General features: G+C 45.1%; 1 protein-coding gene across 1 annotated transcript in view; it reads left to right on the top strand.

Moving 5' to 3' along the window:
• The window catches only part of Sh3tc2 (SH3 domain and tetratricopeptide repeats 2), a 58,067-nt gene extending 49,782 nt beyond the window's left edge, over positions 1-8,285 (top strand). The window contains exons 13-17 of the mRNA XM_041641423.1: positions 219-369; positions 1,039-1,161; positions 4,044-4,194; positions 5,976-6,172; positions 7,483-8,285. Coding sequence (XP_041497357.1) covers positions 219-369; positions 1,039-1,161; positions 4,044-4,194; positions 5,976-6,172; positions 7,483-7,674 — 814 coding nt within the window. The 3' untranslated portion in view covers positions 7,675-8,285. The remainder of the gene's footprint in view (positions 1-218; positions 370-1,038; positions 1,162-4,043; positions 4,195-5,975; positions 6,173-7,482) is intronic.
• Positions 8,286-20,801: the final 12,516 nt, after the last annotated feature.

The following is a 20,801-nucleotide window of genomic DNA, read 5'->3' as shown; positions in this document are numbered from 1 at the left end:
ATTAACCTTCAAAGGCAGGACAATTACGTTCCCCTTTTACAGATGGGGAAACAGAGGTACAGGTAGGTAATACACTGTCTCAAGGTCACACCAGGCCCTGCTTTTCCTGTGGTCTTCAGTAAGCTTGTTCTCTTCTAGAAGCCCAAGTCCTCCTGGGCTGAGGGACCTCAGAGCCCTTGGATTCTCCAAAGCTCACAGGTCCGCGCATCTGTCCTCAGGTCCCTCAGGAGGTCCCTCACCTGCATCAAGGAGAGTCTGCGGATATTCGTTGACCTAGGGGAGAGAGACAAGGCAGCTGAGGCCTGGCTGGGGGCTGGGCGTCTGCACTACCTCATGCAGGAGGACGAAGTGGTGGAGTTGTACTTGCAGGTGGGTTGGGGTGTGCTCCTGTCTTGGCCACTTGGGGAGGCGGCTGTACTTTCTCTAAGCTGGCTGGAAGTTGAGAGAGGAGAGCTCATGGCTGCTGGGGGAGGGGCACCCAACACAGAGCATTTGCTGCTACTGACTAGGCATGCGAGCTTGGAGGAGTTGTGAATGTGTTCCAAGGTTTGCTGTCTTTCTTCGCCGGAGTGGACCCCACATTTCCAAATTCAGTCATTTATACATTAAGTGGGTGCCATTGCTAAGTCCACGTACCCTCTGAACCATTATTTATTTATTTTTCTTGGACTCAACTTCAAACCAACCCTTTAAAAACACTTAACTTTACATAATGTCTCAAATCACTGGCTTGACTCATTTTTAATGGTTTTCCTGAAGCATAATAGAATAAACATTTAGCTGTGGAAGCACAGACTGTTTATCTGTGTGCTACTAAGATCTCCCTAAGTCCCATCAGAAGAATGTTCTCCTCCCACATAGGGGAGCTTCCAGACAGAGCATCGGAGTCTTCTTGCCAGCCTCATGGGTGAAGGCCAAGTCCATACGATGACTAGGTATTCTAGAATTCTGACTAGGTAATCTGGATGCTCCCCCTGCTTGTCTCACAGAACTCTATGACCTTTTCTCTGCCTTTGACAGCCATTTCTGTCCCACTAGGCGGCCATCCAGACAGCCTTGAAGTCAGAGGAACCCTCCCTTGCTCTAAAGCTTTACGAAGAAGCAGGTGATGTGTTCTTCAATGGGACCCGCCATAGGCATCGTGCTGTGGAGTATTACCGGGTAAGCCATGGCCTTCCTGTGCTGAGGCAGACCCTGGTGCAGATGTGGGCAGTTCCACTGGACCCTCTCTGTCTTCCTTGTCCAGCACCCATGTCTTCACCCCATCTTTAACCTAGCGAAGGATCTCATCAACTTAGTTACTCTTTGGCTTGAGGTATGAACCTCAATTAGGTCTTTTGTGTGTACAGCACTTTACAGTGGTAGCATTCATAGATTATCCGTGTTCTCTTACTAATGTAGCATATGGAAGATGATCTAAAGGGATGCAACGGTAGACATTGTTCTGACTACCTCTTCTATTGCTGCATAAAACAATGACCAAAGTAACTTACAGAAAGGAGGGTTTGTTTTGGTCTTGTGGTTCCAAAGGAATGAGTAACGTCATAATAGAGAAATGTGACCACAGGCAGGCACAGGAGCAGTGACATCTGAGAGCTCACATCTCAAACTACAAGAGACAACAAACTCGAAATGGTGACTCTTTGGGAACCGCAAAGTCCACTCTCAGGGCCATACTACCCCCAGTAAGGTCATACCTCCTAGTCCTCCTCAAACAGCCATCAACTGGAAACCAAATATTCAAATACCTGAGACTTATGGGGGACATCTCATTCACACCACCACAGACACTAAAAAACATGCTACTGTGCTTCTAATAAGCATGTATTAAAGTGTATTTAATAATTAGGATGCACGACTCCAGCTCATCAAATCATGATTTTACAGTTATTGTTTCAAATGAGGACACAAGAAAATTAAGAGAGTGAACAATACTAATTAAATAAATGTCCAGGTCTAGCAGATACATGAATTGCTGTTAGTCACCTGACTGATGTTTGGGAAATATTTGGTCTTAAAACTTTGCTTGTTTGGGTGTGCAATCTTTGCTCAGCTGCTTGCTTTTTCACCATACATGATTAGATAGAAAAATGAGACTAGGTGGGAGAGTAGGAAACATATTACTGACCATCAAGATACTTATTTTCAGATGGGTTTTGTGGGTAATAAAAAGATTATGGCCAGGTGGTGGTGACACATGCCTTTAATATCACAGCACTTGGGAGGCAGAGGCAGGCGGATCTCTGTGAGTTCAAGGCCAGCCTGGTCTACAGAGTGAGTTGGAACTAGACTGGCTACTGAGAAATTCTGTCTCAAAAGACATACATACATACATACATACATACATACATACATGTGTGTGTGTATATATATCTGTCTGTCTTTGGACTGGAGAAATGACTCAGTGTTTAAGAGTTCTTGCTACTCTTGTAGAGGACCTGTGTTCGGTTCCCAGCACCCACATGGGGGATCATAAGTGCCTGCAGCTCCAATTCCAGGGAATCTAATATCCTCTTCTGGCACATTCAGGCACTGCATGCATGTGGTGCACATACATACATGCAGGCACACATTCATACACATAAAATAAAAACGGATAAATTAAAAAGAAAACTAAGGCGTAAAGATGTGAAGTGACATGCTTAAACTTCTAGCATTATGAAAACAGTGGAAAGCATTGTTTACTGAAGATCCTCAGACACCTGTTCATTTAGGTATTCCATATATCAGTGGCCATAAATGACTCCCCAGGGGACCTCAGAGTTATTAGACATTCTGGGGAGTCCCATACTGGGTGCCTTATGTTATTGGGGAAACTGAAGTTCCCTCTTTTGAGTTATTAGTTGTGCTAATAAAAGAATGTGAAAATGAGCCTGGTCTACAAGAGCTAGTTCCAGGACAGGCTCCAAAACCACAGGGAAACCCTGTCTCGAAAAAACCAAAAAAAAAAAAAAAAAAAAAAAAAAGAATGTGAAAATGGACCTAGAAAGAAGCTCAAAGACAACTTTATTAAAGTTTAACAGAAAAACAAGGCAGGCAAGCTGTAAATCCTGGCAGCACCAGGAGGAGAAAGCAAAGAGGAGAGAAAGTTATGCTGGGTGGAAGTAGTCGGGTGTGGAGGAGGGGCCTGGTGGTGGAGGAGGAGGGGCCTGATATTGTGAAAGATTGAGAAAGATCAGAGCCCCAGGAGAAGTAAGTCCAAGTTTTCCCAATAGCTAAAAGAGAGAGAGAGAGAGAGAGAGAGAGAGAGAGAGAGAGAGAGAGAGAGAAACATTATGTTCTTCTGAATTAGGACTCAGAAAAGTGAACAGACTACCTGGCAGAGGCTTGGCAGTGGAGGGAAAGTACATTAGCTCACTAAGGGGGGTGAGGAGGACTGACCGGCTCAGATGGATTAACTCTGTTTGAAATACCCTAGTTTGTGGAGCAGGTTAGGATGTCATGTCTTCATCCAGGGCTAGAGGTAGATTCCATTCTTTAGTGGGGCCTCAGCAGAGCCTTGGCATTCTCAATGGCCATTCCCTCCTAAGAGCTGAGACCTTGAAATCATTTAGGATTGGGCTCTAATCGGGGAGTGGATATAACCCATTTTCACCATGAAAATCTAGAGATCCCATTGCAGAGTTGTTCACCAGAAGTGATTAGTGCCTGCAAGTCTTCACCCCTAAGATGGCCCCCAGGTAGATACTCATTCAGGAAGTGACAAGCCAGAGTTGCCTCCTGGCTGGGAGACAAGGATGACATGCCCTGCTTCTGGCTAAGGGCAAGAATGGAACTGTTCACTTTTGGGGGCCCTGCCTAGCCAATTCTTTTTTATCTCCTATCCTCATCATTAGGAAGCTGACTTCCTTTCGGCTTTCAGTTGTCCCCTATTATAGAAGGTCCGATGGCCTCCAGTTATACCTAGGTAATACACCAAGAGCAGAATAGCTGAGAAAAGGCAGCAATGGGAGCCCAGTGGTCACCCCAATTCCTCCAGGAGAAGCCAGGCCTGTAGAGTGTGGTGTGTCTGTGGATTAAGATTGCTGTGTCTCGGTTCTCAGGCTGGGGCCGTTCCTTTAGCAAGGAGAATGAAGGCAGTGAGAACCGAGCTACGGATCTTCAACAAACTGACCGAGCTACAGATCAGCCTCGAGGGCTATGAGAAAGCCTTGGAATTTGCCACCCTGGCTGCCCGGCTGAGTGTCCTCACAGGTAGGTGATCCTATCCCATAGGTGCCTGTGCGGGAGGAACAAGCACTATGCAGGCATTGCTAGTGAGGCAGCAGGCACCAGCTCCGGACTCGGGCTCTGTAGGCTCTAATCCCAGGTTCAGCAATCAGAACTGTAATTGAGCAAGATTTAATTTCCACAAATTTTGTTCCTCATCAACAGAGGTTTCAAAATGAGTCTCTATCCAATTCTGTTACGAAGAGCAATGGTTGTCTATAAACATATGGCAGCATGGGGTGAGGGGCGCAAGTCAATTCTGAGGTCAATTGCCAATGCTAACTATTATATCACACTTGGTAACATTCCCCCATGAGGTAAATGGTACTTTAGTCTAAGCACATGTAACATCTTTATCGCATAAAGACCTTTTGCACCAAATTTTAATTGATTGATAGTTAGGCAAAAGCACATTTTCCCCATTGAGCAGAAACGCAAATGAAGGTCAGGTTCCCATAAGCCTAACTCAGGACACAGTTGAAAGAGCTTTCACTTATGGGGAAAGCTAGTGGGAAATAGTGGAAGCCATTGGCAGGGAGCGAAGGGTGAATTAAAACGATTGAAAACAAACTCAGTCTTGAGTGTGCGTACTTCAGGAAAAGCTGTGTGGATCAGAGAAGCCTTGATTCGATGTTGGAGTGGATGGAGACCTCCTCCGTGGTTCTAGAAGGGACTTCTAGCCATTTTCAAGGTCAACCGGTGCAGGAGGGCGGTGGGTTCTGTTTGTTGAGCCAGAGGACCCTTGCCCTTCTCCTCCTCTTCAACTGCCCGAAAGCTTATCAGAGCTTTGTCCCTGACCTCAGGAAGGGCCTGAGGGACCTTGGGCAGCTCAGTCAGAGTACTCTGTCTCTATTGCTTCCTGGAATGGAGCTTAAGGAGGCTGGCCTCATCTCACACAGGCGTGTGTGTGTGTGTGTGTGTGTGTGTGTGTGTGTGTGTGTGTGTAAAATTATACATCTCCCAGAACAGAGAATTTTCTCTCTTTGGGATTGTGGGTTCTTTGTGTGTGTGTGTGTTTTATAATTTTGACTTTTGGTTCTTTGAAGTTTGAGATTTTTTTAAAAGGTTTTTTATTTTTTAAAGATGTCATCAAATAGCTACCTTGCAAGCATTCCAAAGACAGGACTGGAAGAGGAGCTTTTGTTCTCTGTATTAATAAAAGGACTTTGTATTAAAATGGTCATTTATTAAAAGCATGAACTCACACAAACTTCAAACACCTCAAGCCCCAGATGCACACAAAGCCACTTCTATGAAAGCTTAGACCGAAAGAGAATGGCACTCTGTAGAGTCCTCGGAACGGAGAGTTGGTGAGGAGCTGGGAGGTCACTGGGTTTTCTGGAGAAACTTCATGTGGAAAGGACGTCTGCTACCCAGTGTTCTTCACTGGAAGCCATTCCTAATTGCTTAATTAAGCTTGTCCTCTCATCACAGCTCATCACGGGTTTTAAGAAGCAACCCCCACCCCCAGTACTGAATTACAGTATCATCAGCAGCACAGAGAACATTTTCTTCCAGAAATAGGACAGCTCAGCATTTCTGTGGCTCTCTTGGTAGCACGTTCCATGGGTCTATTTATTTGTGGGATCACTTAAGGAGTTCCTCATTCTGAAACACTGAGCCCACGAGGGCAGGGACCTCCTCTGTGCTCTTTCTGATGCTCCTCGTCTGTGATATCTAGTGGTCTCAGAAAGTCTTCTGGACTGAATGAGTGAGTAATGCCCAGTGCTGACTGCAGGACTTCCCCTTACTCTTGTAATTCCCAGGAGATCAGAAGCAGGAGCTGGTGGCTTTTCACCGCCTGGCTACTGTGTACTTCTCTCTGAACATGTATGAGATGGCTGAAGACTGCTACCTGAGGACTCTGTCCCTCTGCCCAGGATGGCTGCAGAGTCCCAGGGAGGCCCTGTACTATGCCAAGGTGTATTATCGCCTGGGCCGCCTCACTTTCTACCAATTGAAGGTAAGAACTGGTCTTCCATGGCGGACTTTTGAGAGCTACCCATTCAGCCGCTCTTTGCTGAGAAAGATAGTAAGGGGACTTTGGAACAGAGGTGACAGGACCAGTGGACTGAGATGATCAGTCTTCATTCAGAGGCTATGAATGAAGGGGTGGTCTCACTGGGGACATGAGGTTTTCTTCTGTTAAGTCCCACTGGAGAAGTCTATCAAATGTTCTAAGTCAGTGCCCCACATTTTGTAGGAAATTACCTTGTATAAGAAACACACATGGATTAAAGTATGTTTGAGATAGTCATGTATGGAACCTTGGATATAAGGATCTCTAAACCCTAAGAAAGTTCTTTGTCTTGATTCTCTTCCTGGAGTTCAATCTACAGCACCCAGTTCCTCCCTTCTGGAAGTGAGTTGGTAGCCTGCAACCCTGTCACAACTCTGACACCAAAATTGTACCCTTAAGTGTTTTTCCCTTTCCAAATGTCCTTGTCACCCCAGCATAACCCTTAATCTCCTAATTCAGTGGCTTGTGAGTCTTGTCTAACTTTGACCTCAAAGGGAGATTCGGGGCGGCTCTGCTGACCTTACTGGTGAAACTGTGATTCTGGCCTGAAATAATTATACAGGATAACGAGAACCAGGTGTCTCTTTTCGCATCCTTTGCATCTCTTTTTGCCTGAGGAAGCATCTGTTTCTCATCCTACTGTGTAGAGAGGGACAGGCGAATGAAGGCCCACTTAGTGCCATGGCAAGTGGCTCAGGGACAGAGAATGTGCCACCTGGTTGCATCAGCTGAGGACTCCAGGCATTGCAAAGGGAAAAACCTTGAACGACTGGAAGCAGTTGTAACTGGAAGCTGAAGCATAGACTTAGTTTTGGGTTCTTCTGGACCCCGTTTTGCCTTCAGTTTCATGGATTCTTCTCATCTCCTTCTTGACACGGTGTGTTCCTACTTCTCTGTGTCTCTTGGCCTCACTCCTTGCCACATCCCATCTCCAAAAGGACATGGACAGTGTTCCTTGTTGGGTCCTTTTGTGGGTTTGGGTCACGCAAACACCGTTCAAATACTGTGTTCAGTGCAATGTTGTGTCATGATTGGATGACATGGGGAAGATGCCACTTCTGTGCCCAAGGAGGAGGGGTACCATAACTGATGGTGCCATTGGAGCCAGAGTACAGCAGGGGAAAGAACTTCCATGAGGCCCTGGGATGTAGGGAAGCAGTAATTGAAAAGTATTACTGTTCTCAGCATAGACTTTAACGCTGCCCTGGAAGCGCTGCTAATATATCTGTCTCTTCTTTGCCCCATGGGATTAGGATGCTCATGATGCTACTGAATACTTCCTGCTGGCGCTAGCAGCTGCGGTCCTGCTGGGTGACGAGGAGCTTCAGAACACCATTAAGAACAGACTAGACAACATTTGCCAGAGTCCCTTGTGGCACAGCAATCCCTTGGGGTGCTCCTCAGAGAGGGCGCGGTGGCTCAGTGGCGGGAGCCTGGCCCTCTGAAGAGATCCATCTTCTTCCTGACCACTTTGCCATGGCGAGATGCTGCCTTCCTGACCCACGTTCTTAGATCTGGACTGGGAGGGTTCAAGCTTTCCCCTCATTTTATGGAGAAGAGCAGCAACGCCCGGAAGGAGAGGGGCTCTGGGAGGAGCATCTTGGCCCCATGCTTCACTTCTGGATCTCCGCCCAGGTCACTGTGACTCCTACACAGACAGCTTCAAAGATGCCTTCTCTCAACCCAGCTCTGCAGACAGTGAGGAAGGCCGGCACTGTGCTGGGGAAAGGTTGAGTAGGCTCGTCCTGGTGCCCTCATCAGTGTTCTCAGGGAAAGACTCTTCAGTTCCAGTGGAGGAACCAAAGGAGTCAGTACTCCATGCTCATGGGGACTATAGGCACAGAAATTCAGCATAGTTGTAGCTCAAGGGACATAGCCCAAGGAGGACCAGGTGAAAGGCACAGAGGTCTAACTGGGACCCATATTCTCCATTCTACCTGGAAGCAGGGCTCTTGTACAGCCTTCCAGAGAATCAAGTGAAACTCTCCCACGGCTGAGGCTTGAGAATTATACCATACATTAATTGTAAATACTGTATATCATTAATTATTGGCTATTTACATTTATATACGCTTTTCGTCTTCTTTATCATGGGGGAGGAGGGAGATGAACCGACCGGCTTGAATTATGGATCAAATACCAAGATGCCTTATTACTTCAGAGTGGTTCCTTTATAAAACACCTCTGTGCATTATCTGTAACCACACACCACACCAAGTGGCTTGGAACAACACTGAGTATTCATCTCTTTGTGCTTGAAGGGCAGTGATCCAAGTGTGACCTCGCTGGGTTTTCAGGCTCAGGATGGCTTACAAGACCACAGCCAAGGTGTTGGCTGAGGGAGGAGTCACCTTGGGTTCAGTTAGAGAAGAAACTGCTTCTAACTGGTTCGCAAGGTTGTTGGCAGGAGTTGGCTTGGTGGTTGCTGGCTGTTGGCCAGAAGCTAGCCACAGCTGGTGCCATGTAGACCAGGCCATCCCTGATAACTCCCATCATCAGAGTGAGCAAGGCAGAAAGACAAAGAGAGAGACCAAGCAAAAGAGACCATAATCAAATTGAGAGGTGGTACCCATTAGCTTTGTGTATTGTGTCCATCATAAGACAACATCTGCAGAGCCCCCTATGGCATAGCAATCATTTGGGGTGCTCCTCAGAGAAGATCAGCTTACACAAAAAGAGGAGTGGGTGGCCAGCAAAAACACAGAAGTCAGAAGGGGAGGGATCACTGAGATAATTTCTGGAACTTCTCACCATGGTAGCTGAGTTCTTTGGTGATTCGGAACTAGGCAGTGAGCTCAAACTATGTTCTATTGACCACAGTGTCAATGTCAACTGCTTGATATCCGAAGTGTAAATTCTGAGTGTGTACCTGAGACTTCTGAGTGGAAACCCCTGGGGCTCAGTTCTCTACCTCTCGCAAACTCCCCCAGCCATTCAAGTGTGTACTGAGGTGTGGGGAGTGTTCCAGGCGGTGTGCAGGCTAATTCCCTGACCTGAACTCTTGGTTCCTGCTTCTCATAACTCTGGTTCAGTGAGTCACATGTTCCCGTAGCATGCGTTTTGTGAGAGCGGCTCCAGGGATCGGGAGGCAGGAGGTTCACACCTGCTCTTGGCAGCATAACACACGTGAGGAGGTCTGGTCATCACTCTCTCCACCTGCACACAGTAGCCTAGATTTGACTGACTGACCACATGCCACTTGTCTCTAGACTTTGGGGGTTGGCTAGATGCTGTTGTCTGTGCGGTAGGAGTGGGAAGGGATGGTGCACTGAATAACCACGACATCTGGTCACCAAGGTTATAGATATATCAACACATTTTTCCCCCCTGAGAGACTCAATCCCGGTCAGCAGTTCTCTACTCTGGAGTGTTCTTCCCCAGAAAGGAAATGAAATGATTTGATCTACTCCTGTGTGAAATACATGCAGTTTTGCTCCCGCTACAAGTTGTAAAACTCCCTAGGCTGGGAGGAATGCTGTGGTTGAGGCTAGCTGGTCTAATCTCCCCATGCAGAGTCCTTGCAAAAACATTCCTGAGGGATGGTCAGGGCACACGCGTTCCGGAGCAGTTACACATCTTATATTTGAAGAAGGCTATCTTGGCCTAGAAGCTGTGCCGCAGTCATTCCCCATCTGACTCAAGTTACAATCTCTCCCCTTTCCCACTGATGGGTTGTTAGCCTCTGGTCAGAGCTGGAGCCGTTTCAGAGCTGCTGAGGCCTTTGATGGTGACTGGGATCTGAAGACTATAAAGGGGTGTTGTTGTGATTAATATGATTTGATGTTACATTTTAAGCCTTATTAAGATTCATCTCCCCAGCAGCCATGTCCTATTCTCCACATCAAGCTTTTTGTCCCGTGAGCTATTTCTCAATGGTTTCTAGTGTGATGCATGTGTACATGAAGGACAGGATACTGATTTTAAATCTCCTAAGTTTTGGCTAAAGTTTTTTTTTTTTTTAACCCTGTGCATTCTGATTTATCTGTAAATCTAGTAAATTTGCTTGTAACCAGGTCACATATAATGATAACTATATTTCTCAAGACAGGAATCAGGCTGTGGTGGTTTGAATGTAATTGACTCCCATGATCTCATAAGAGTGGCACTATTAGGAGGCACCATTTTGTTGGAGTGGTTTTGGCCTTGTTGGAGGAAGTGTGTCACTGTGGGGAGGGCTTTGAGGTTTCCTATGCTCAGGATACTTCCCTGTGTCTCAGTTGACTTCCTGTTGCCTGCAAGATGTAGGACTCTCAGCTATTGCAGCCACCATGTCTGCCTGCATACCATGGTCATGGTGTTCCTTCACAGCAACAAAAACCCTAAGACACCGGCCATTTTTTTAAACAAGCAAAACATTGTACCAGGCAATTACAATCACTATATATTATGTACAAGTTACTCGTTAGAACAATTGTTAAATGTGTGTGTGTGAAATCTTAAGCAATAGGGTTAGTTTCTTCTAGAATTGTGTTTCTGTTTCTTTTCTTTTTTCCTATTATTCACAGGCATTAGAAGGAAGCAGGTTTACGGAACCACAATTCTTAGTTAAGGGAGCCACTTTAGGGTGGGCAAGAGACTTGATCCTAGAGGGGCTCCCTAGTGCCCAAGATGAGGTTCCCAGTTAGTTCCTTGGGCAGCTGAGGATTGGGAACCTGAAATGACCCTATCCTAGAGCAATACTGACGAATATCTTGCATATCATCATAGAACCTTCATAATAATAAAATAAAAAAAAAAGAAGGAAGCAGGTTTGATCTGCATATGCCGTGGCTTAAGTTCCTTGTTAGCCTAGACCACCTCCTGAAACTTCTGTGGGCTGCTTGACTCCAGGTCCCTCGTCTCTTACAAGAAAGGCCGAATTGTTCCTGAAGAGCCCCTTTTCCCTGTCCAATAGTACTATTATTCTGAAATCAACTACCATTCTTGAGCTTTTCTTATGTCTAAGAATCATGAAACAGATATTTGTATGTGTGTCCCTGGATATACCTATTATGTATAGGTGCTTTGCTAAGAGAATATAATGTAACTCATTTCTCAGCAGTTTATTTGGGGAGGGAATGTGAAAAGGTGAAGGGAGAATGGAACAGAACACGGGAGAATGAGAAACCTCAACTTGATGTTAATTGCAGGGAGATTCTGAAGTTCTGACCTCTGACTTCTGAGATCAGTTCCTCTGACAGCTCCTTTCCCACAGGCTGTTGTCATTGTCCTGCATGAGAAGGTCTGGAGATGTCATCTTGTCGTCTGTGGGAGGAAAGCAGATCTCTGTTTACCCTGACTTTATCCTTCCTTTTACAGGTGAATAAACTGAGACAAAATGTCATTCTCCCAGCCACACAGGTAGTGACACACACAGCAATACTCCAAGGTTTCTGAAGCAAGGACTTAGATGCCACTCAGAATCCCCTTTACAGTGGGTCATTGTGTCCACACATACGCTTAAGCCCATGCTTATCACTTGAAGAGCCGTTTGTCAGTTATTGATACCTACTTAGTTTGGGATCTTTAGTAGGCCCTTCCTTCCTCCCCCCTTCATTTCCTTTGTTCTCACAAATTAATTCTATAAAGGATGACTGTTGTTCACACACACACACACATACACACATGCACACCCAGAGTTGTATTGCTTTTCAACCGAATTCCCCAAATAATAACAAATAAATAAAATGAACAAAAAAGTGCACTGAATTCAAACCCAGTCCTGTGGCTTACTAAAAGTTTCTTGCCAAAGCCCGATCTTTCACTGGGCAAAAGATAGAGAAATTGACAAATGAAAAAGCGTAGAAGACAACCTAGCTTGGATCAGGTTCTTTCTGAACTATCTGAGAAAAAGAAGTAGCAAAAAGGACTCCCATCCTCATGGCTAGAGTCAGTGCCATCCAAGCCCGTGTTTCTCAGGGCAGGGAAGCAGGGAAGCAGGGAAGCAGGGAAGCAGGGAAGCAGGGAAGCAGGGAAGCAGGGAAGCTGGGAAGCTGGGAAGCTGGGAAGCAGGGACCAGGCTCCGAGACAGAGGAAAGGGGCATGGGACGTATTGTGGAAGAATCGGGATCTACAGCATCAGAATCTGCAGCATCACTAGAGGAGTCCATTAGGAGACTGGAGCAGAGTGAGGGAAATGGGAGGAAAGACAAAAGCAGAAGTTCCTCAGAGGGTGTGGGGAGTTGCTCTGAAGATGTTTGGGTTTCACCCTGAGGACAGGAGCAAGCTGCGGAAAGGGTAGAGGTCGTTGAGAGTGACATGGAGGTTCTGTACTTTAGAAAGCAGATTTCGGAAGCAGCGTGAGACTGGTTTACGGGGAAGCAAGGGTGGAGCGAGGGGGTAGAGTTTAGAGTGGTATTAACCAACCTCATCAAATCGGCTTCTTCCAGGCTGTGTGACCTTCAGCAACCACGTTTCTAAACTAAGAGCCATCAAACTGTGTCAGACAGTACATGTAAAAGTCCCCAGTACATGTAGTACCTGGCACAGAGGGTAAACTTTAGATGAGCTGATAAAGATTTGTTTGCCTTCTTCATTTCATCGACAAGGAAATGGCTGAAGCAGATCTATCTTTGGGACAGCTCATTACCTAAGGAACAAAGAAACCCCATCTAGAACACAAACAAATGGGACTATTTTTGAAGGGAATCTATTGACTCCACCCATCGGTTCGTTTATTTTAAAGTTAAGCTTTGAATTTGTTCTCTTTCTGGGCTTTTCCAGCCACTTTGCAGTTGGATTATGCACCTCTTTCTTTCTGCTATAAACTTTGACGTTAAGAAAGGCCGTGACCCTCTAGCTGTGGCTGGGGACACTGGTCCGTCATGTGCGGATACTTGAGACTGAAGACAGCTTTACAGGGGGACCAGAGTCAGCTGTGTTACACCTCTAAAGAGTTCATTCTCTGCCTGGAGCTTGGGGTACAGCATCATGTGTGGGTGACTTTGTATGAGCCCTCCGTTCCAGGGACTGTCACAGGGAAGCAGGTTCTTTCCCACCCACAGTGTATAGGTGTGTTATGTACCTATGCCACGGAAGTCTTGCCTTGTGAGTTGTCGTCTTTCTCAGCGTATATCCCATGGTACCTACAGCCCTCGCCCATCTTTTGAACTCAGTGGGTGAGCAGATGGAGGCTGCTGGGCACCCTGGCTCTGAGAACTTGGCATTGTTTTGTGTACCTCAGAGGCATGTCTTCACCCCAGGGAGGCAGAGGGGAGTGGGGATTTTGGATTGGAGACTCTCTCCAACTGAGATTGCCAGAGATAGGGCCAAGAATGACACACATGACTAAGACTCCGTGCTGCAGCCACTCTATTTGGTTTCTCAGGCTGTCTGAAGGCGCCAGAGGAAGGCACTGTGATTTAAAAATAGTTCTAAAGGTGAAACTGCACATTCTGTTCCTAAGGTTGCCTCTGACTCGTGGCCAGAGCATCAAGTAGATCCTCTTCCAGTGGAGCTTCCATAGAAGAAGACAGTTGCTGGCCATTTTCTGTGGAAATCAAGATGTCCAGCAGGGGGCAGAAGTGTCTTTTCCAACTCTTCCTATACAGGGTACCCAAAGACTGTATAATGTATTTAAATCTCCAAATCACAACCACCTGTAACTACAGCTCCAGGGGAACTGGTCTCCAAGAACACTCCAAATCTGTCTCTCTCTCTCTCTCTCTCTCTCTCTCTCTCTCTCTCTCTCTCTGTGTGTGTGTGTGTGTGTGTGTGTGTGTGTGTGTGTGTTTCTCTCGGTATCTCTCACACAGGCACACATATAGAAATAAAAAAATACATAATACGCTAATTAGATTACTTTTTAGTTTGACATGTATTGACCTGTCATTTGGCCACAGGGTCTCTTGTGAGAAAGGGCTGGTTTTGTTCTTGAATGTCTTTTGATGGACAGCATTTTGAGACTAAAGTGTGTGTACAATGACAGTTGACATGGAGTGGATGTTCTGTGTCATACAGAACCCTAGTTAGGGTCCCTTCCTGGAACCCCACATTTTTGATGGAGATACTATTGTTTTTAGTTACCCTGAGACTTAGAGAATGGAACTAGCGCTTCTAAGCCCATAGTAGTAAAGTGGTTGAGATGAGATTTGAACCCATGTCCTTCTACTGCTAGGATCATAGAACTAAGCTGTTCCATGCTTGTATGCTTTTGACAGGGAGCTGGAAGAGACAGCGTGATGGATATCGCCACAGATGGAAGACAGATTCAAAGTTTTCAGCAGCTTGCAACGTTGGGTGGAAAGCAGATCAGGGATTCTGTCACTGGGTCAAAAATTTGATGACCTGAGAACACAGCTGGGGGAAACAAATTTTTCAGGAGGCCCTAGAATAAAATATGATTCTAGTTGACCATATTCAGGCTGCTTAGCAAGCCAGCCAGTCAGCTACCCAGTCAGCCAGCCAGCCAGCCAACCAATCAACCAACCAACCCACTAACCAGCCAGTCAACTAACCAGCTAGTCAACTAGCTAACTAGTCAGCCATCCATCCATCCATCCATCCATCCATCCATCCATCCATCCAGCCATCCAGCCAACCAAGTAGCTAACCAACAAATATTCACCATATCTTGTGTGTTAGGCTCATATTCTAGTGAGCAAGAAAGACAATGGCAGATACTGACCTCCAGGAGTCTGTGGGCTTCTGGGCAGGCCAGGACCCTCTGATGGAGTCTATCATTATCTCCAGGACAACTTATATTTGAACCTGTATGTCCCAGGCACTGTACTATCTTTTGTACTTACTGTAACACTGAGTCTTCTTAACATCTTCCCAGGAATTAATTGCATAGTATAGTCGGCCATCTGGTACATATAAAGAAACAAAAGATGGGATCTTGTCCACAGCACCACAGGTAGAAAAATGATAGAGGGAGAATACTAACCAAAACCTGGACCATATTGTAGGTATTACCCAACATGCAAACTAGACTCTCATTTAATTGCAAGCTTAAACTATCTTATTCATCTGTCTACCCTGGCTAGTGGTGCCATTGAGCAGCTCCATTACACATCAGTCATGAAGCTTATCATTGATAAGTGGAGGTGTTAACAGCGTTGATGAGATTGCTGTGAAAACCAAGTGAGTTAATATAGTTTTAACACGTGTAGCCCATTACTGCTGCATTAACAGCCATTTTATAACAGCATTTTTGAGTCAAGATGGTAATGATTTCAGTTTGTAGTGTGCAGAGATGATATGGACAGAGATTTTTATCTAGCTGAATGTGAACATAGTATGTTCATATTTTCCATTTAGTTGTGTTCCATGGCATCAGAGATTGTCAATCCACGTCACCACTATAATCATAGTGCTAGAATATGGACTGACCCGTGGGGTGGGGGTGGGGGTGGGGGTGCTCAGGGTTTACTTATTGCATAAAAGCACAAATAAATGAATTGCGTATGTTTTATTTACACATGGATAAAACAATGAAGTAAATAAAGACGTCCCTTATAGGATGCCAGCATGACTGTAAACAGAGAGGCACTTGTGGGATGACAAGCATCCTGTAGACTTGAAGGATGTGCAGCTTCCAGGAGAAGAAAGCGTGTGTGTGAATCATTTGCTTTTCAGTTTCAACAGAACCATCCAGGGTCCTGGGATGTCCCGAGTATCCTGAATTCTCCAGCGATGATGTGGCCAATTCCCATGAAAGAAAACGACCTTTCATTTTAAAAAAAATCAATATGTATATGTGGAAAGAATATAAAATTGGATGGGTAGGGAGGTGGGGGAAGGGAAAGAACGTGATCAAAATAGAGCTCCTGAAAAAAAAATTTAATACAATTTTTAAAAAAAGAAAAAGACCTTTCTTCCTGTCCTTTAACTTCAAACTGGGGTCAAAGGCTTTAGGCTGATTTGAAAATAAATAAAGGCCCTGAACAGACAAAAGCTGTTCTGGAGCCAGCCCTCATTGTAAACACCAGCCTTCCTTTCCTCTGGCCTGGAGCTTCCAGGCACTTCCCTAGCTCACCGTGACCTCACTTAGCCCAAAAACCTGGCGGCTGGGGAAGCTTCTTGAAACAGATGGAGAGACTTCCGAAGGATGTCTGTGGATGCGTGCGGTCTTAGTTTTGGCTGTATAAATTTTCCTTTTATAAAGAACATACAGTACATTGTTCACAAATGACAAAATGATAGGCAATCCATTTGGACATCTCCCTGCTGGGGGAGCTGTTCCATTCTTTTCCCATAAAACCTTGCCTGTACTCCAAAAAGTGAAACTTCCAGTCATAATTTTCAAATTGGCAATTAATTCTAAAACAATGCATATGCTAATTTGTGTGTGTCTTGTGTCTAGGCTCACTCAGGTTGCCGTGGGATTATGAACATAGCTTTGACATGAATGTTGGTGGATACTTTTGTGAACAATTAAGATGGAAGTAGAACAATAAAGATGTTAAAAAAAATCACCCATTTGCCAATGAGGTGAGTGACTTTCTGTTACATGAGAAATAAAATAAACTGTCTCGGTTTCATTGTGTTTGTCCCTGAGAGCAGCTGTGGAAGTGCCAGAGTCTTATGCATAATTTACACAATTGCCATCCTATTCATTTTCTTTAAAAAGATTTTACTACGTGTGTGTGTATGTGTGTGTGTCTCACAGGCATCTTCATCTGCAGGTAGTAGTCAGAGACAACTTGTGGGAGTCGATTCTCTTTTTCTACCACGTGGGTTCCAAGGATGAAACTGACGTCATCGGGGTTGGCAGCAAGTGCCTTTCCCTCCCTGCCATACGGCCTGCCCTGCCATACCATTCATAGCTCCAGAACACCAGAAGAACTGTAAATTGAGCTAGAATTTTTGGCATGTACCAACTTCTGTGGTATAAATGTGCCCACTGTGTTCATTGTCAAGCGTCATGAAATGGGACGTTGGGAAAGATTGAACGGTGCTCAGTTCTGGGTAGTATCCTACCACTCAGATATCAGGGCACGAACACCCCAAGAGCGTAGATGTACCTTCACATTAGTGTGGTGCTGTGGGTGGAAGCTTATGCAGGAGACAGCGTCCTCTCCATGGGGTGAGTCATATGCCATATCCTTTCACAGTGGAACCTTTGGTGTGCTGAAGGCCATTCTAAAGGTTTAGGGATCAAGAGGGATTGGGGTCCCCAAAGGCCTGAGGGAAGTGTCAATAGATATTTAAGAAGTAGCTCTAATTCTGTGTTTGGGGTGAAGCTTCTATGAAGGCTTGACTTGGGAGCTCAAGACTTGAACCACATTGTGTCTAGACAGTCACAGATACCAAGGCTTAGTAGCTTGGGAACCTTAGGGACCCAACCTAACTCCTCTGGGCCTCAGATTTCCCATCTGCTAAATGGGATATTCAGGATAATACTTTCTGTTTTTAAAGTACATAGTCCCAAGCTGTGTTTGGAATTTATATTCCATAATAATGGATATTTTAAGCCATGTAAACTCCAAAATAAATAAAAGCAGTTAGTGTTTACTGAGGTCTTGCTGTGCACCAGGCATTGGATAAGCTCTTTGAACCCATGATTTCATTTTGGGCTCACAAAACCTCAGGTGAGAACTATTAGCAAGTCCAGTTTGAGTCGAGGAAAGCAGGGATTTGCTCAAGATTCTGCAGCATGCGGCAGTGGAGGGAGGAGATGGGCACTTGGGCTGGCTCCAGAGACAATGCCCTTCACTGGCAAGTGCTTCTGAGAGCCTTCGCCCTCTGAGTTCATCAGCAGGGCTGTTTCCAGGTTAACTAAAGTCTTTGTTAGGGTCTCTATTGTTGTGAAGGGACACCATGACCACGGACACTCTTATAAAGGACAACATTTAATTGGGGTGCCTCCCTTACAGTTCAGAGATTTAGTCCATTATTGTCCTGCTGGGAAGCATGGTGGCATGCAGGCAGACATGGTGCTGGAGAAGGAACTAAGAGTTCTAACATCTTGACTGGCAGGAAACAGGAAGTGGTCTGAGTCACTGGGTGTGGCTTAAGCATATATGAGACCACAAAACCCACCTCCACAGTGACGCACTTTCTCCAATAAAGCCACATCTCCCAATAGTGCCACTTCCTATGAGATTATGGGGACAATTGCATTCAAACTCCTGATTATCTGTCAAATCCCCTCATTTCAGCCAATCAGCATTGTGTGTGTGTGTGTGTGTGTGTGTGTGTGTGTGTGTTGACAAGGCCATGCTGCTTGTGAGGGGAACAAACTAAGATGTTTCTTAGTTGCATTTCCAAAGAAGAACCATTAACCATAAACGAACATACTTCATATGGACAGTAGGTGTAGAAAGTGTGACCAGGGACAAGAATAAGAGCAAGGCTTTACTACACCCTAGAACACAGCACCATGAAACCTCCTCACACTTGAGTTTTCCCAGAGTGCTGAACCCACAGGAGAAGGCAGAGAAGAGTGGTTAAAGCAGAGGAGTTTTGCAGAATTTAGGACTGCTTAGGCATAGTTCATAGACGAGAAGTAGTCTTCACCCCACCTGACATGCTCACCAACACATACAAAAAGGTATGTACATATCTGTACCTCCATACTCACTCTGAGGACCCGCTGACTTTTATGTGTGTCTCCTTGGTCTCTATCACTCCTCTTTTGCACACATCCCCTTGGATGGCTAGTTCCAGCGTTCACACACTAGAGCGGCAGTACGGAATGCCATAACACACAGAAGCCATTAGGGATATTCAGATGACAGAGTTAAGCAAATGACCAGCAATATGAAAAAGACGTTGGAAGATGTTAGCACTTTGGGTAATCTCCAAGCCTCAAGTGTGTGTATGTCCTTTTAGTATGACTTCCTAGGACATATTATTCATATTATTCTGTTGACTCATCTATGACTTTTGCCCAGTGTTTCAACTACTGTGACATCATTTCGGGGTGTGTGTAAACTCAGAGACTCCCAGTAACTCCATGTATGCTGTCTAATAGGTGTACATAGGTTTTAATTTGGTCTTAGCATTTGTGGGTCCTTAAGAGACCATATCAGCATTTGGAGCTATGACTATTTCAACTGTAAGGTAGGGATAATGAACACCTGTATCGCAAAGTTGTCATACATGTGATGTAATGATATGTCTAATCCCTTTAGAGTGGTGGCTGGAATATAATATATACTTGATACTTTAGACTTCTCTCTAAGAGTGTGACATAAGCCTCTGATATGGGAAAAAAGTCAAGAAGGAAGTCAGTGACTCCTGAAGGAGCCAAGACGTACAAAGAAAATAAATCGCAGAACAATGAGGTCAGCAAATTTTTCTGCAACTCAAGACTTGTTATATATGTGTTCTGTGGATTTCCATGAATGTATGGTTGGGTCCCTTCTCTTTGGACTCGGTGGGGGGGGGGGGCACAACTAGATTGGATAACTAGCATCTGAAATCCAAAGGGGAAGAAAAAAAGGCATCTTTTGAGTACTAGAGCTGTGGTTGGACAGAATGCCTTTTGCTTGCTGTGGTCACTTATCATAAATAAGGGGCTTGACCTACGGTTTTCTGTGATTTTCAGAGTGTTGATTCAGAATTATAGCTGTCAAGATGTTTCTGTGGTTGACTCAGTAAAGTGTGTGCCTTGGAAGCAGGGGGATCTGCGTTTGAGTCCCAGCCCCCACATAAAAAAAAACAAGTGTGGAGGTACATGCCTAGAACCCCAGCACTGGTGAGGCAGATAGGAGGATTTCTGGGGCTTGCTGGCCAGCTCGTCCAGTGAAACGGATTAGCTCCAGATTCAGTGAGAGATTGTCTCACAAAGTGAAAGGGAAGCTAGGAAGATGGCTCAGAGGGTGAGAGCATTAAAAACATGGGGACCAGATTTCAGATCCTTAACACCTATGTGAAAGGCTGGGTGTGGCTGCGTGTATGCCTGTAATCCCAGAGCAGTGGAGGGTAGAGACACTGTGGCGTTCTGGCTGCCAGCCCAGCTCCAGGTACAGTGAGAGACCCTGTTTCAAGAGAATAAGACATAGAGCTATTGAACAGAATACCTGCTGACCTCCTCTGACTTCTGCACGCACACATGCACATGTGTGAACACACACGCATGCATACATTACACACGTGTTACATACATACACCCCTACCCCAAATAATTAGGAAAGCAATTGAAGAAGATACTCGACATCAACTCTTGGCCTCAACACACATGTATATCCACATGTACATGTATGTGCACACATTTGTACCCACACATTAAACATGTGCTGTGATTTATGGGAAAGTTTATTATAAAACAATCTGGGAAGATAATATTCTAAAATTTAATATTTAAAATGGATCTATTTAAGAGCCATAGATCCATTGTCATGGACATATCAACTAACCTTATAGTAAAAATCTCAGATTTATTATTTCATATACAGTTGAAATCTTTCCAATTTCAGTAGGAAATAACAAACCCTAGCTTCCAAGTTTTGAAATATTTTAAACATCGTTTTGTGAGCGTTTGCTAAGGAAGGACAGTATCTGGCACATGTGTGTGTAAGCGGTCTTACAATAAATGCAATTTGAAAAGACACAGTGTTCCAGATGTTTATGGCTATATAACAAACCACCCCTAAGCTTGTGGTCTAAATTTATTTCATCATCTGTTGGTTGGAGGTGTTGACTA

This window comes from Microtus oregoni, unplaced genomic scaffold (genome assembly GCF_018167655.1).
Source record: "Microtus oregoni isolate MIOR12 unplaced genomic scaffold, Mior012 000069F_ref0000032, whole genome shotgun sequence".
Taxonomy (NCBI): Eukaryota; Metazoa; Chordata; class Mammalia; order Rodentia; family Cricetidae; genus Microtus; species Microtus oregoni.
Note: the sequence above shows the minus strand (reverse complement) of the source record. Positions and strands in the feature narration are given on the sequence as shown.